This window comes from Dendrobates tinctorius, unplaced genomic scaffold (genome assembly GCF_039654945.1).
Source record: "Dendrobates tinctorius isolate UK_male_01 unplaced genomic scaffold, ASM3965494v1 ptg000211l, whole genome shotgun sequence".
Taxonomy (NCBI): Eukaryota; Metazoa; Chordata; class Amphibia; order Anura; family Dendrobatidae; genus Dendrobates; species Dendrobates tinctorius.
This window is the reverse complement of record NW_027361878.1, coordinates 23,495,865-23,513,234: the sequence shown is the minus strand read 5'-3', so window position 1 is coordinate 23,513,234 and position 17,370 is coordinate 23,495,865. Positions and strand designations below refer to the sequence as shown.

Sequence of the window (17,370 nt, the reverse complement as noted above, 5' to 3'; positions counted from 1 at the left end):
TGTCCCCAGGCAGACCCCCCCGCCTCCAGCATGCACATGCAGCCCCCATCACCCCCTTGTCCCCAGGCAGACCCCCCCTCCAGCATGCACATGCAGCCCCCATCACCCCCTTGTCCCCAGGCAGACCCCCCCGCCTCCAGCATGCACATGCAGCCCCATCACCCCCTTGTCCCCAGGCAGACCCCCCCTCCAGCATGCACATGCAGCCCCCATCACCCCCTTGTCCCCAGGCAGACCCCCCCCTCCAGCATGCACATGCAGCCCCCATCACCCCCTTGTCCCCAGGCAGACCCCCCCCCTCCAGCATGCACATGCAGCCCCATCACCCCCTTGTCCCCAGGCAGACCCCCCCCTCCAGCATGCACATGCAGCCCCCATCACCCCCTTGTCCCCAGGCAGACCCCCCCCCCGCCTCCAGCATGCACATGCAGCCCCCATCACCCCCTTGTCCCCAGGTAGACCCCCCCCTCCAGCATGCACATGCAGCCCCCATCACCCCCTTGTCCCCAGGCAGACCCCCCCCCCGCCTCCAGCATGCACATGCAGCCCCCATCACCCCCTTGTCCCCAGGTAGACCCCCCCCTCCAGCATGCACATGCAGCCCCATCACCCCCTTGTCCCCAGGCAGACCCCCCCTCCAGCATGCACATGCAGCCCCCATCACCCCCTTGTCCCCAGGCAGACCCCCCCCCCGCCTCCAGCATGCACATGCAGCCCCCATCACCCCCTTGTCCCCAGGTAGACCCCCCCCTCCAGCATGCACATGCAGCCCCATCACCCCCTTGTCCCCAGGCAGACCCCCCCTCCAGCATGCACATGCAGCCCCCATCACCCCCTTGTCCCCAGGCAGACCCCCCCCCCCGCCTCCAGCATGCACATGCAGCCCCCATCACCCCCTTGTCCCCAGGTAGACCCCCCCCTCCAGCATGCACATGCAGCCCCATCACCCCCTTGTCCCCAGGCAGACCCCCCCCTCCAGCATGCACATGCAGCCCCCATCACCCCCTTGTCCCCAGGCAGACCCCCCCCCCGCCTCCAGCATGCACATGCAGCCCCCATCACCCCCTTGTCCCCAGGTAGACCCCCCCCTCCAGCATGCACATGCAGCCCCATCACCCCCTTGTCCCCAGGCAGACCCCCCCCTCCAGCATGCACATGCAGCCCCCATCACCCCCTTGTCCCCAGGCAGACCCCCCCCCCCGCCTCCAGCATGCACATGCAGCCCCCATCACCCCCTTGTCCCCAGGTAGACCCCCCCTCCAGCATGCACATGCAGCCCCATCACCCCCTTGTCCCCAGGCAGACCCCCCCTCCAGCATGCACATGCAGCCCCCATCACCCCCTTGTCCCCAGGCAGACCCCCCCCCTCCAGCATGCACATGCAGCCCCATCACCCCCTTGTCCCCAGGCAGACCCCCCCCTCCAGCATGCACATGCAGCCCCCATCACCCCCTTGTCCCCAGGCAGACCCCCCCCTCCAGCATGCACATGCAGCCCCCATCACCCCCTTGTCCCCAGGCAGACCCCCCCTCCAGCATGCACATGCAGCCCCCATCACCCCCTTGTCCCCAGGCAGACCCCCCCCTCCAGCATGCACATGCAGCCCCCATCACCCCCTTGTCCCCAGGCAGACCCCCCCCCCCCCGCCTCCAGCATGCACATGCAGCCCCATCACCCCCTTGTCCCCAGGCAGACCCCCCCCTCCAGCATGCACATGCAGCCCCCATCACCCCCTTGTCCCCTGGCAGACCCCCCCCCCCCCGCCTCCAGCATGCACATGCAGCCCCATCACCCCCTTGTCCCCAGGCAGACCCCCCCCTCCAGCATGCACATGCAGCCCCATGCATGCATCACCCCCTTCTCCACAGGCAGATCCCCCCCTGCAGCATGCACATGCAGCCCCATGCAAGCAACATCACCCTTCTCCCCAGCCAGACCCCCCCCTCCAGCATGCACATGCAGCCCCATGCAAGCAACATCACCCCCTTCTCCTCAGGCAGACTCTCAGCTCGTGCATGAACATCCACTCACCTGATCTGTGACCCCATAACACTCCAAATCCCGCCATGATATCCACAGCTTCCTCTGTCAGTGTCTGCTCTATGGAGGAAGAGGCACCGCCCCTTCTGGTCACATGGGCATGACGTCAGCAGAGGTCCTTTCGCCCCACTTGGATTTAGCCTCTACCGTGCGTGCGGCGGTGCAGGCTGTGCGGCTCCGGTGTCACCAGCCGGTACGTAACCTTGTTGTTGTTGTTGTTGTTGTACGGGGATAGGAAGGAACCGATGTGCACAGATTTACGTGACTGAGTCTGGAGACCCTCCTGCATAGTGCCTTGTGGTCCTGCGCAGAGTCATGTCCTCCTCATGTAGGGGTCTGGGGATAAGCAGTCCCCTCCATTTCAGTGGCATGTTGGCCATGGACATATACTTATGAGCTACCTTTAGGCTTGTTCACACACTGCGTTTTTGCTATGGAAAAAAAGTGCTTTCCAATAGCAGCAAAGTGAATCCAATTTCTGAAATCTCATGCACCTGCTGCTTATTTATTTTAATTGCAGAATTGAACCTTCGATTCATCGTTTTTCACCTGTTTTTATTGAGTGGAGCATTTTTTGCTAACATTCTGTTTGTTTTTTTGCTGCAGAAAAATCTTCAAATGCTCAATGTGCCCACAACCTACGGCCGCGTTCACATCACGGGATACTGATCAGTATTTGTGAGCCAAAAGCAGAAATGGAACCTAGAGAGGAAAGGAACGGTGGAGAGAGTGACTGCTAGTCTGTGTTTTGGCTTACAAATATTGATACAAAAGTAGATTGAAAACACTGCATAATTTCATAGCACGTAAAAACCAGGCCTAAAAATCTGCACGTAAAAAAGACAGTGTAAGATCTGATTTTACAGATACATTGCAGTTCTGTAACATGGGGAAACTGTAAATGGTTAACTGCTGCTGTTTAAAAAAAAAAAAAAAGGTGTACACGGATGACAAGTGAACTTGCCTACTTTTCTGGATGAAAATCGCACTGATTTTTTTTTTTTTTTTTAAACTCCATTGTGTGAACCTGACTGTAGACAGAGAAGAACCAGTGTGCTGACGGAGGAGAAAGCCGCCGGCCGTATGCCAGTGTGTACCCTTAGGACTGCACTGTGTGAGGCTTGATGACACCCTGCCAGTTCTACAGAAGGAGAGGATTTGCATTAATTCAACTCGTTATGAAGACTAGGGGCCCGACTTCATAATTTGCATTTTTTTTAGTTACTCTTCGTTTTGATGTTTTTATGCCAAATTTTTCAAAATGTCGCATGCAATTCGTGCATTTTGTTCAAAGCACAAATTTTTTTTTTTCCACTTTTTTTTTTTTTTAGTGCGAAAAGTCCTATATTCTGCAAAATGTCTCAAATAGTGCAACTGGCATACATAAAATCACTCCGGGGGGGGGGGGGGGAAGTAGAGTTGTGACAAATTTTTGAAACTTTTTTTTTTTTTTTTTTCTTTTTTTAAAAGTTGCATTTCATAAAATCTGGAACAGCCGCATTGCCATAAATATCAGAAGACTAACAAAACCACAAAAGGCCATTTGGGGAAGGAAAAAGCACAAATTGTTTGAAGAACAATGACTTTGAGGTATTCGCGCCAAAAAGATGCAATGATGAATTGGGGCTAATTCTACAGACAAAGTGTAATGTGATTTTTAGCTGTGAATCTGAACTTTCATCGCTTATATTGCTTACTGATATCTTTAATTTTTTTTCTCCTCTGCTCAGGCTGTTGCTGCCCTCCTTTCCCGCTCCCTTTCTATGTTCTTTCCTCTTTCACCCAGTTCTGTATTCTTCACAGATAACTCTGATTTCCACACTGAGCAGTAATGTGACGCTGGAGGAGGTATACAGCCCACCCCGACGTGTCTGCGCCCATCTTCCAAGCATGGTCTGTCTGTGAGCCGCGTACACCGCCTGCTGCGTACACTGCAGATATACCCAGCGGAGCCCGTGATACTGCTGATACAAGCACATCCTAATGGTCACAGCTTTGGTTTGGACCCGGACAACATTTAACTCTTTATTAACCACTCAGCCTTGTATCTTGAGGACACCATCTACATCACTATGTCCAGCGAAGTGTCGCCGCCTCTCCTTCAGTGGGTGGAAGACATGTTTTTAATCTTCTTTCTGCGGACTCGGCGGCTGCTCCTCCAGACTGGGATTTTGGTGTGTGTCCTCCTCCTGCTCCTGTGGGTGTCCGTCTTCCTGTACGGCAGCTTTTACTACTCCTATATGCCGACTGTGAAGTATTCCACTCCGGTGCACTATCAATACAGGTATGTAGACGTGTGTAGTAACCTGCAGATGGCACGATGCTTTCTGGATTTCTATACACCGCTATAAGGTGTAGGTATAGTATTACATATAGAGAATAATGTCCACTAAGCAGTATTTCCATATAAGCCTGTGCGTCAGACTTTGTGCGCAGCCCCTCAGTGCGGTTGGGTGAGCGCGTGACACCACATTATAAGTTCCAGTGGTTCCCATCATATGACCGTTACAAAAACAAACCACAAGATACACGAGAAAAGAGCCTAACTTGTTTTTGCTTGGATATTTTATTTTTTTTTTGGGGGGGGGGGGTGCAGGTTCTTTGTATTGATACTTTGCTTTCATACATTTCTTGCTCCTTTATGAAATTGAACATTGACATGTAAATTACCATAATTGCTTGTCAAAAAAGAACTTGTTTTAGGCTATGTGCACACGTCCAGAATTCCCGCGGAAATTTCCACGGCAATTCCTCAACTCCCTGCCGCGGGAAATACACAAGAAATCCGCATGCGTAATTCCCGCGAAAAACTAGCGTTTTGCAAACGTAATTAGCTTGCAGAATGCTAGCGTTTTCCAAGCGATCTGTAGCATCGCTTGGAAAACTGATTGACGTGTTATTCTCGCCTTCCGACGTCCCGCGCAGCGTTCCCAGGCCTCAGTGATGCTCCCGGCAAGTCCCGTTCCCAGCGATGCATTGCAACAATGACCTTTGACGTCGCGGTCTCGAGACACCGTACTGGTCTCACGAGACTGCTACGTCATCAAAGGTCATTGTCGCAAGGCATCGCTGGGAACGGGACTTGCCGGGAGCATCACTGAGGCCTGGGAACGCTGTGGGGAACGCCGGAAGGTGAGAATAATACGATTTTTTATTTTAATTCTATTTTTACAGGAGTATGGTACCCAGAGCCTGGAGGAGAATCTCATCTCCTCTCCTCCAGATCCTGGGTACCATCCGCACATTTTCAGCTTACTTTGTGCATGGTGGGCACAGCCTCATGTGGAACAGTGCATTCCTGTGTGTGCAGAATTCCCGCGATTCCGCACAAAGAATGAGCATGCTGCGTATTTTTCCGTGATGCGATTTCGCCACGGAAAAATATGCATCATTAGCACAGCATGTGCGGAATGACATTGAATTCAATGGGTTGCTTATTTTATGCGTTTTTGCAGCTGAAAAAACGCGGCAAGAACACATAAAATCCGCTGGAATTCCGGACGTGTGCACATAGCCTTACTCCACCTAGCGTGTTAACATTTTCGTGTTCATAGCCAATGTAATTACCACTTTATGACTTTGGCTCATCAGTTTATGTAAGCACCAGAGGAGATCTGTGCTGAGCCGCCATAGAGCATCAGTGAATCATTGCAATAGATTATGTAAGTCCTCGTTCACATGTTTGTGTTTCCAATATGTGTGGCATCGTTTTTTGTATTTTTTTTCTTTTTTTTCAGGTATACCACACGTACCCATTATAACCCACGGTGCGGTTCACATAGACTGTGTGTCTGTGCAAAACACATGGAGACGTGCCCGGCAGCATGAATGACAAGGGCCAATACAAGTCTATGGGACTGTGAAAAACACGTACAGCGCACGGATGGCATCCATGAACTGTCCGTGTTTAACACTGCAAAGTATTGGAGAAGCTTTGTCTTTTTTTGTTTTTAACCATACCAGAAAAACACTGATGGTAAAAACGGACACGCTGATGGCACCATTATCGGGTCTTCACATACATGTTTAATCACTTGTGTGACGAGGGCCTCAGAGATGCAGAGCAGGCGTGTACGCATGTATTGCCGAATATTTCCCTGCGCCATCTGAAATATTCACTTTTTTTTTTTTTTTACTATTTCGTTTCAGCTCTGCATGTAACCCATCCCCTGGAATCCTGTGCTCCTTTCCCACCGCTAATGTATCACTTTTGAGGAATAATCGTGACCGGGTGAGCTTCTAAATAGGGTGATCTGCAAGATAGGCCAACGCAATGTCCACACAGACATACAAAAAATTGAGTTGGTCTGAGTTGCTTTATTATTTTATATCTTTTTTTTTTTTTAACCATTGAAATCTAAAAATATAACCCCATATCTGCAGGTTAACAGCGTTATTATGCTGCCCGGTGCCCGCAAGTAGCCGAATGCAGCGGTGAGAAAATGACTTTTATACGGTGTTCGGTCATAGCGGCGCCATGGGGTCACTCACCATTCTGAGTATACAGCGAGACCACGGTAATCGCTCCCCCCGGCCCTGACTGATAGCTGAGCCTCAATGTAGACCCAGTGTCAGTCAGGGCCGGGGGCACGGTTACAGCGGCAGGGAGAACAAAGATAATTTCCTCCCCGCTGTGTGCAGGCGCTGGACAGCATAATTACGCTGTTAACCCCATATCATAAACACCTTTAAATTGTTTAAAAAAAAGAAAACAACTGAGATTTTGCATAAATGTTATATATATATTTTATACAAAAAGCATAAAGTTTTTTTTAACCTTGTGTATAAAATCTATACAGCTCTGGCAAAAATTAAGAGACCACTGCAAAATTTTCAGTTTGTCTGATTTTTCTCTTTATATTTTTGAGTAAAATGTAAATTGCTCTTTTATTCTATAAACTATTGACAACATGTCTTCGAATTTCCAAGCACTAAATATTGTAGTTATTTTCAGAAAATGAGAAATGGTCAAAAATGCAGTGCTTGTAGACCTCAAATAATGCTAAGCAAACAAGTTCATAATCATTTAGAAACAACAATACTAATGTTTTAACTCAGGAAGAGTTCAGAAATCAATATTTTGTGGAATAACCATGATCTTTAATTACAGCTTTCCTGCGTCTTGGCTGCTTTCCACCAGCCTCTCACACTGCTTCTGGGTGACCTTACGCCACTCCTGGTACACACATTTAAGCAGTTCGTCTTTGTTTGATGGCCTGTGACTATCCATCTTCCTCTTGATTACATTCCAGAGGTTTTCAATGGGGTTCAGGTCTAGAGATTGGGCTGGCCATGACAGGGTCTTGATGTGGTGGTCCTTCATCCACACATTGATTGACCTAGCTGTGTGGCATGGTGCATTGTCCTGCTGAAAAAAAAAAAACAGTCCTCAGAGTTGGGGAACATTGCCAGAGCAGAAGGAATCAACTGTTTTTCCAGGATAACCTTGTATGCGGCATGATACATACGTCCTTTGCAAAGATTAACCTGCCCAATTCCAGCCTTGCTGAAGCATCCTCAGATCATCACCGATCCTCCGCCAAATTTCACAGTGGGTGCAAGACACTGTGGCTTGTACGCCTCTCCAGGTCTCCGTCTAACCATTAGACGACCAGGTGTTTGGAAAAGCTGAAAATTAGACTCATTAGAGAAGATTACCTTACTCCAGTCCTATGTGGCCCAATCCTTATGGTCTTTGGCAAACTTCAGCCTGGCTCTCCTTTGCTTCTCATTATTGAAAGGCTTTTTTCTAGCTTTACATGACTTTAGCCCTGCCTCTAGGAGCCTGTTACGAACTGTTCTTGTCGTGCACTTCACCCCAGCTGCCATTTGCCATTCCTTTTGTAGGTCACTTGATGTTTTCCTGCGGTTGCTGAGTGATGATCGAATAATATGACGGTCATCCCGATCAGTGGAGAGTCGTTTTCACCCTCTGCCGGTCTGTAACTTTGTTGTCCCCAATATCTGTTGCTTGACCTTGTTGTAATGGACTGGCTTCTTGGAAATTTTAAGGATTGAGGCAACATGACGCTCACTGTATCCCTCGGCTAGTAAAGCCAGAATTGAGCACTTCTCTTTTCCTCACTCAAGACTTCTTTTCAACTCCTTTGGCATGGTTAAAAGTTATTTTTTCATTTCTATTACTTTTGGGATATTACTAGCACTTGTTTTGCCATCCAGCTTGTCCTATTGCAAGAGGATTGTGAACACCACAGTAGGGTTTTTTTCCTTCATTAAATAAAGTTTGGTTCAGGTGATCACCTAATCAGAAGCACATTAAGTAGAATGAGGTGTACTCTGGTTGGAATTCAACTGACACTGGAATGGAATGACTGTCAGACATGTAGAGAAGCTGATTTGTATAAAACTTTGCAGTGGTCTTAATTTTGCCAGAGCTGTACATTACATTTATACACAAAGCTCTTTTAGACATATATACGGTAATGTGTGTGTTCTTGGTACAAGCTTAATCGTGATGTCTGGTAGTTTTTACCGTACAACTTTTTTTTTTTTTTTTTTTCCCCAACATCTTTCAGTTATATGGCAAAATAAATGATGTCATTCAAAAATACAACTCGTTTTGCAAAGAAAAAAGCAGTCATATGGCTAAGTTGATAATGTTTTCTCCTATGCCTCATTGGGGGACACAGACAGTGGGTGTTATGCTGCTTGCCACTAGGAGGACACTAAGTAAACACAGAAAAAAGTGAACTCCTCCCCTGCAGTATACACCCTCTCGCTGGCTGGGAATTCCCCAGTTCTTGCTTAGTGTCTGCAGGAGGCACTTGGATCTGGCTTCAGACCCCACCGTTTTTATTTTATTTTTGAATTTTCTGTAAATTTTTATTTTTTAATTAACGGAGTGAAGGGGGCGACGGTTCATTTCTACTGCCCGCTCTCCCCTGAACAAACAACAGACCCAGCACGCGGAGTATACCTCCCCGTACACTTTCCTGCGACGACTGGGGCTGATTCCTCTGGCGATGGTTCCTTTTTCAGTCCCGGTACCCCACACGGATACGAAGGCAAGCGCACGGAGTGCATGGAGAAGAACTTGTGGAGCGCTTCGGATGCCCTAAATCAGCCCCATAACCTCTCCATCCCCCTGCCCATAGGGTGGACCGATTGAGCAATACCCCTTTAACAACTCCTCTGGCTCTGCTACATCGCCCGGGAGCGTTTTTATCTCAGAAGCTGTGATGGGATGAAATCTGCAGGCTCCTGGACAGCGCAGACGGCCTGGTCCCTGGGCGAAACGCTGACATAGTCTCAGCGGCGGTATACCAGTGCCCCGTCGCGGTCCCCCCCCCCTTCTCCTGGCGCTCGCCGCGGGTAGGCCCAAAAATTTAGTCCCCAGCTTTTCGGCCTAGGCCGCAATTTACATAGCACCGCCCACCGTTAGCGCCGCCACCCACATCTTTGGCGCCTCGCTGTGTACGAGACGCGCCCTGCTAGTCTTGGAGGCCATGTCCTTAACCCCTTCTCTGCCCCTCGGGATCTGTGACAGCTGCGGGGGTGCGTGCACGAATGGACAGCACCTGGTGACGCTACAGGGCCACCAATTTTCCTCCCAGGGGCACAGCATTAGGACCGCGGGTAAGCTGCTTCTGCCTCAGAGCAAAGCTTAACCCCTTCTCTGCACATTCCCTGCAGCTGCAGCCCAGGCTCTGCTTGTAACCCTTTCAGGGGCACTATGTCTCAATCTAAAAGAGGCAGACTGGGGGCTACTAAGAAGCACACTGTGTTCTTTACCGCTTGTGCCACAAGACTGTCTTGCCCAGTGCCCAGACTAATCCGCTATGTACGGATTGCGACCCGGCTTGCGTTAAAGCGCCGCCGCCGCAAGGTGTTCCCTGCGTTTAGTTCCCCTGAATGGGCTGCGTCCTTGTCACGGTCTGTGGAGTCACTGACCAAGGCTAAAGAGGATTCCTGGAGGAAGTCTATAAGTCAGAACGCGTGTTTACCGCCCGAGGAGGGCTTTGGTGACTGCCGGGAATCGTCCAACAGCAGGGGCCGTGCTCGTTCAGGGGATCCTCGGTCTCTTGAAAGCGGACCCATGACGCGTCACCTAATCACGCTCACGCTTCAGCATCGGCGAGTTCTGCCTCTCGCTCTTCCTCTCCTAATGTTCGCAGAGGACATGACTCCGAATTCAAGTCTGACATGTCAGTCCCTCAGAATCTCCCAAATGTCCATGAGTCGTTTGATTCTCTTAGGCCGGTTTCACATTTGCGCTTTATGGCGCAGCGACGGCATGCGCACGGCTGCCCGCCCCATCCGGTCATCGCCGCCTACTAGCGCACATGGTTGCTTGCGATCTGCGCACTCTATCTTTAGCATAGGGTGTGCAGATCGTGCGCTGCCCGTGCGCTAGCAGGATTTTGCTGTGCGCTGTGCACTTTTGAAGGTGCGCCTGTGTGCGCCGAACGCAGCAAATTGCATTTCAGCGCGCACGGCGCACCTTCAAAAGTGCGCAGCGCACGGCAAAATCCTGCTGGCGCACGGGCAGCGCACGATCTGCGCACCCTATTCTAAAGATAGGATACGCAGATCGCAAGCATCCATGTGCGCTAGTGGGCGGCGATGACCGGATGGGGCGGGCAGGGGGCGGCGCTTAGCGGCGGCCGTGCGCAGGCCGTCGCTGCGCCATAAAGTGCAAATGTGAAACCGGCCTTACAGAGTCAGTCAACAAGTTTTTTGACGTTGGACAAGGAGAATATTCCCGCTCTGGAACAAGTTATCTCCTTTAAGAAAACTAAACGTGGACGCAGGGTATTTGTCAGCCATCCGGAATTTTACGGACATTGTCCAGAAACGAAGGAACCGACCACATAAACGGTTCACAGGGCAAAAGCCAATCGAGGCTAAATACCCCTTTGCTCCAGATCTAATGAAGGATTGGTTACAGTCCCCCTCGGTGGATCCTCCTGTATTGTCATGCTTCTAAAACACTTTGATCCGTTTCTAAGGGCTCTTCAGTCAGAAACCCCCTCGATCGTCAAATTGGCTACCTCGCCTGTTCAGTTCTTGGAGCTTCAGGAGCGGCTCTTTTCCCTTTCGTGGCGACTGGTGTGGCTAAGGCAATGACCACTTGGGCAGAGGTCTCTTTTTTTACTGCCCTTCCAAGGTAGCAATCCTCCTTCGGAAGACAACCAGTGTTGCTAAGCAGATAATTCACGCAGGGTTTTTTTTGGTAGTAGCCGCTTCTTTAGATGCCGCTTATTGCGCTGCTAAGGCAACCGCTAATGCAGTTTCCATCAGAAGCTCTATGGCTAAGCGACTAGCAGGCAGATTCCTCCTCCAGGAGATCAAAGACTTCTCTGCCTTATCAAACTGGTCGCCTGTATAGGGAAATACTAGACCAGCTCATTTCTGACACTTCCGGGGGGAAGAGTAGGTTTCTCCCCCAACAAGGGGCTGTCCGGCCGTTTTTAGGAATCAACAGCCGACTCGTTTTTCGACCTTTTTTCGTAACATCTCCAGCTGGTCCTCCACAACCTTCTCTTCTGGATCAGGCCGGTCCTCTCGTGGAGACAGGGGTTCCCAGGTTTCTCACAGACCTGTCTGCTCTTAGAAACCCAGGCCAGGAGCATCGGGATCTAGGGGAGCAGATCCCATAGATCCTCTACTCAGTGTCTTGTTGTGGTATCCGGCTGTCATTCAGTCACAGGCTTACTTCGGGCCGTTCATGCGCCACAAGGGGATGGAGTCATCCTTCTGGTCCCCCAAGACGAATGGTTCAACAATTTTTTTTTATTCAGACCTTTCTTTGTGGTTCTAAACAAGTAAGGTCAGAAGATAAATTTCGAAAAGTCTTCCCCAACACCGGTTCAGCAGATTACTTTTAGGAAATGATCTTGGACACTTCCCGCGGGTTGGTTATTCTCCCTCCAGAAGAGGCCCGATCCTTACAACAGGCAGCACGGACTCTTTCCCAACCGGTTTCTTACTCCATATGTTTTCAGCATGATGGTTCTCGGAAGGATGGTGGCAGCGTTGGGAGCGTTCCCATTCGCACAGTTCCATTTCCGCCCTTTACAACATATGTTGCTGTTAACTTGGGACGAGAACCCGTTCTTCCTGGACCGCCGGTTCTTTCTGTCCCTGCGGGTCAGATGAGCCCCCAAGCGGGGGACACTGAAATCCTCCCTGAGTTAAGGGAAGTTCTTTCTCTCAGTACGACGGTTGGTGGTGACCTTTGACGCCAGTCTTCTGGGCTGGGGTGCGTTTTTTTCTTAGTCACCACACGGCACAGGGTCATTGGTTAATTCGAGAGTCACATCTCCCATCAACATCTTGGACATTCAAGCGATCACATTAGGTCTACTGAGTTTCCACCATCTCCTCGCAGATCACCTCAGCAGGATGGCCATGCATGAAGTGAGTCACATCCTCCATTGGGCTGAGACCAACCATTCGCCCATCTTAACATTCCACACCCCGGGTGTGGACAATTGGGTGGTGGTTTTTCTCAGTCGACAAGGCCTTGCCTCAGGAGAGTGGCCTCTTCATCAAGACTAAACAACAAGGTTCCTCGACTCAATCCCCGATCACGCAATCCATGCGCCATTGGAGCGGACACCCTAGTTCTGCTATGGTACCGGTTCCGGCTCCCGTGCATTCTTCCCTTCTTCCCCCGCTCCCGAGGGTTATCAAGAAAATTAGAGCAAAGGGAGTACCAGTGATCCTAGTCGCGCCAGATTCGTTCCGCCGGCCATGGTACGCAGAACTAGTTCAACTAGTTGCCGACGTTCCCTGGCGACTTCCAGATCGCATGGATCTACTTTCACAGGACCCGATTTACCACCCGAGCTCCGGGGCCCTGTCTTTGACGGCGTGGCCGTTGAACCTGGATTTTTTAGAACTGGCTGGTTTTTCTCCCGATGTGATCTCCACCATGATTAATGTTAGGAAGCCCGTGTCCATGCGCATTGATCACCGCACCTGGAGAACCTTCTTCTCATGGTGCAGGGACCATGGTCTATCCCCACTGGTGTTTTTCTATTTCTTTCATATTGGAATTGCTACAACCCGGATTAAGGTCAGGCTTTGAGCTTGGCTCGCTCACGGGCCAGATTTCAGCCTTCTCAGTGCTATTCCAACGTAAAATTGCCACCAGGCTTCAGGGGAAGACATTCATTCAGTGAGTCTCCCATGTGGCGCCTTCCTATATTAAGGGCCATTGGAATCATGGGTCTTTAACTTGGCTCTCGGAGCCTTACAGGAGGCTCCTTTCAAACCACTGCAGGACGTACCACTTGCTATTCTCCCTTGGAAGGTGGTCTTTCTATCGGTAATTACGTCGAGCTTCAGAATTGGCGGCCCTGTCCTGCCGTCCTCCGTTCCTGAATTTTCATCAGGACAAGGCAGCTCTCAGGACGTCCCCGTCTTTCTTGCCCAAAGTCGTGTCGTCTTTTCATCTCAATGAAGAAATTGTTTTGCCCGCCTTCTGTCCGGCACCAGTCCATTGCATTGAGAGGGCCCTCCACACCCTGAATGTGGTTAGGGCTCTGAGACTGTACATCTCGCGGACAGCCCCCTTCCGCAAGTCAATGCCCTGTTTGTACTTCCACAGGGGCATAGGAAGGGTCTAGCCACTTAAAAACTACGCTAAACAGGTGGATTTGCTTGGCTATTCAGGAATCGTACCGTGTTAGGGACACACCTGTCCCAGCAGGGATGAAGGCGCATTCTACTCTCTCAGTGGGCGCCTCTTGGGCCATTCGGCACCAGACGTCGGCAGAACAGGTCTGCAACGCTGCGACTTAGTCCAGCCTGCATACCTTTACAAAACATTACCAAATTCATTCTCAGGCCTCTGCAGATGCAGCTCTTAGCAGACGCATCCTGCAATCGGCAGTACCACAGTGTTGAGTCAGTAGTACATGGGGTATTAGCAATTATATGTTCCCCACCCAGGGACTGCTTTAGGACGTCCCACAGTCTGTGTCCCCCAATGAGGCGTAGGAGAAATAGGGATTTTTGTGTACTCACCGTAAAATCCTTTTCTCCGAGCCAATCATTGGGGGACACAGCACCCACCCTGTTGAGCCTATTGGTTCACTGTAGCATTATTAGGTTTTGACAGAGATATGGTTATTGTCATTTGTTTAATGGTCCTACTGCTTTTTGCAACGAACTGGGGAATTCACAGCCAGCGAGAGGGTGTATACTGCAGGGGAGGAGTTCACTTTTTTCTGTGTTTAGTGTCCTAGTGGCAAGCAGCATAACACCCACTGTCTGTGTCCCCCAATGATTGGCTCGGAGAAAAGGATTTTACTGTGAGTACACAAAAATCCCTATTTTTTTTTTTTGTTTGTTTGTTTTTTTTTCCCCCCATGTTTCTACCTATATGAAAATAAAATCCTGAAATTTAGCAATTTTCACACCTGCTACTAAACACTACACTTTGTATTTCCTATATGTCAGAGACACCGCACTGCACTTGCTCATAGAGCCAGTGCTTCTGTACTCAGGACACGCGCAGTGCTGAAAGTTACCTGGGGAGCAGGGCAGCAGAGGTGACCATGCGTGCTTCAGGCTAATAGTGTCAGGGTCCAGTCAGCGCTGGAAAGTAAAGAGGCATAGGACCTGCGGACACTGAAAATGAGTAAGCTTGCACGGGACCTATGGTCATGTGACTGCAAGGGGGCGGGGCTTAGCGTCCTGTATTCAGATAGGACAGGACACCATACAACAACTCAGAGGCAGGCAAAACAGAGGTCACAGCAGTACGGGCAAACGAGGTACAGGAGGGACAAACAGACGGGTAGTCAGACAGAGCCAAAGGTCATACACAAGAGGGCGACGTGGTACCAAGTGGACGAGCAGAGAGGAGCGGGTCACAAGCAGAGAGTCATACACGAGAGGTAGCGCAGTACAAGAGGGTCAGGCAGAACTCGTAACAGGGACAGAACCAAATCAAAACCACACAAGCAAGCAAGATATCAGGCACAAGGCACACGTATACAAGAGGTCACTTAACTCAGCCGAGGGCAGGAGTATAACTGACACTGGACCCAGGTCCAGTGAGCACTAAATAGCCTCCTGCTGCCAGAGAGAGGCAGCACAATTAACCCATAGTATAACCAGGACGGGTCAAAGCGAAATCCCGTCCTGGATCATGACAGTACCCTCCTCTCAATGGGGGGCCACCAGACCCCCAGGTCTCTCAGGGTACTTGGCGTGAAAGGCTTGGATCAACCGATCCGCATGAACTGATCGAGCAGGAACCCACGAGCGTTCCTCAGGACCGTAGCCCTTCCAATGTATCAGATATTGAAGGGCGCGACGGACCAACCTGGAGTCGACAATTCGTTCCACTTCGTACTCCGCCTGCCCATCTACCAGAACCGGTGTCGGGGAAGATGATGATCCCTCCCCACCGGACCTCACAGGTTTCAAAAGGGCCTTATGGAAAACATTAGGGATCCTTAGAGATGGCGGAAGACTCAACCGAAAAGCCACCGGGTTAACTGCTTCGGTAATTACATAGGGACCTATAAACTTGGGTCCAAGCTTCGCAGAGGGGACCTTGAGCCTTATATTTTTGGTGGATAACCATACCTTATCTCCGACCTGAAACACTGGACCCATGGATCGTTTTTTTGTCCGCAAAAAATTAAAATTTGTCCTGGGCCTTCGTAATGTTATTCTGGACCTCCCGCCATACCTCCCCCAACCGCTGGATCGTCTCGTCCGCCCCAGGACACCCAGAATTCAAGCGGGAAAATTCTCCAAAATGAGGATGAAACCCATAATTGCAAAAAAAAAGGAGATGTACCCGTAGACTGGTTAGTGCGGTTGTTAAATGCAAACTCAGCCAATGGTAACACAGAACACCAATCATCCTGTCGGGCTGAGGTCAAACAACGCAGAATTTGCTCCAGAGACTGATTGGTCCGCTCAGTCTGCCCATTAGTCTCTGGATGGTAGGCGGATGAAAAGGACAGACCAATACCCAACCTCCTACAAAAGGCTTTCCAAAATCTGGACACAAATTGCACTCCCCTATCAGACACCACATTCAGGGGTACCCCATGCAACCGCACCACATGCTCCACAAACAATCTGGACAATGTTTCCGCATTAGGTAGAGCTGCCAAAGGTACAAAATGTGCCTGCTTACTAAACCTGTCCACTACGACCCAGACCACGGTATTACCCTTGGAAGGGGGAAGGTTGGTGATGAAATCCATGGACAGATGAGTCCATGGTCTCTCAGGAATTGGCAGTGGTACCAATTCCCCGGCCGGGCGGTTATGGGGAGTTTTCGCATGGGCACAAACCACACGCAGACACATACTCCCCAACATCAGAGGCTAAAGAAGACCACCAGAATATTCTAGCAATGGCCTTCCGGGTCGCTGAGATCCCTGGATGTCCACCCAGAACTGAGTCGTGGAACTCCTGGAGGACCTTGAGACGAAACTGAGCTGGCACAAAAAGTTTATCCACCGGCTTAGCTGGAGGTGCAAGAGCCTGTGTAAAATAATGCTTATCCTGTAAAATACTCAGGACTAATTACCAGATAAAAATATAGTGGTTTATTTGGATTCTTCCATCAAAGAAAGGTTATTACAAAAAAACAGGTGAATAAAAATAAGTGAAAGATTGTCCATTGTTCATAGCAAAAGCTTTCCATCTTCATTCTCTGAGATCCCACATGGCAAATGGCCTCTGTCTCTCTTAGTCTTCTTCGTAATAAAGTAACATACCAGCTGTTGAGTTATGTCATCTTGCGTCTGTGTCTCATGATGGTGAGGGAAGAAGAGCGACCTCTACAGTTAGCCATGAATTATATACGTCTCCTAAAGCACGTGGTCTCTACATATATGGAGCTGTCTTTCTACCATGAGCCAAGCTTAAAAATAGCCTATGTCATGTAAGCTAAAGCAATGTACAGAACTGAGTCTTATAAGAAATTAACGGATTATTAATATTTAACAGCCTGGGCTTCTCGAATCTCCCGTTCCAACACATTAGAAACCTCTGCCACCACCACCCCAGGCTGAAGAATGGAGGATGGAGGTGTCCGGGGGGGACACCGGATCAAGACCGCGTGACAACGCATCCGCTCTGATATTCTTGGATCCTGGCCGAAAAGTGATCGAGAAGTTGAATCGGGGAAAAAAAAGTGACCATCTAGCCTGTCTGGGAGTCAACCTTTTAGCTGACTCAATGTAAGCTAGGTTTTTGTGGTCCGCGATTACCGTTATAGGATGAACAGCCCCCTCCAAAAAATGCCTCCATTCTGCAAAAGCCAATTTTACGGCCAGAAGTTCCCGATTCCCCACATCATAGTTTCTCTCCGCAGGGGAGAACTTCTTT

At 50.0% G+C, this 17,370-nt stretch overlaps 2 protein-coding genes across 5 annotated transcripts in view; one reads left to right on the top strand and one right to left on the bottom strand.

Annotated features, from left to right (window-relative positions):
• The window catches only part of LOC141058375 (palmitoyltransferase ZDHHC4-like), a 50,072-nt gene extending 47,916 nt beyond the window's left edge, over nucleotides 1-2,156 (bottom strand). For 2 of the 3 annotated variants that reach the window (XM_073554623.1, XM_073554624.1), the window contains exon 1: nucleotides 2,032-2,058. The gene's annotated coding sequence lies outside the window, so the exon portion shown is untranslated. Of the gene's footprint in view, nucleotides 1-2,031 lie in introns of all 3 variants that reach the window. The other variant, XM_073554621.1, reaches the window with a different exon arrangement.
• The window catches only part of BSCL2 (BSCL2 lipid droplet biogenesis associated, seipin), a 62,440-nt gene continuing 47,167 nt past the window's right edge, over nucleotides 2,098-17,370 (top strand). Inside the window, exons 1-4 of one of the 2 annotated variants that reach the window (XM_073554619.1) lie at nucleotides 2,098-2,233; nucleotides 3,511-3,630; nucleotides 3,844-4,324; nucleotides 6,190-6,271. In XM_073554619.1, the coding sequence (XP_073410720.1) occupies nucleotides 4,113-4,324; nucleotides 6,190-6,271 (294 nt within the window). In that variant the 5' untranslated portion in view covers nucleotides 2,098-2,233; nucleotides 3,511-3,630; nucleotides 3,844-4,112. The remainder of the gene's footprint in view (nucleotides 2,234-3,510; nucleotides 3,631-3,843; nucleotides 4,325-6,189; nucleotides 6,272-17,370) is intronic. The other variant, XM_073554620.1, reaches the window with a different exon arrangement.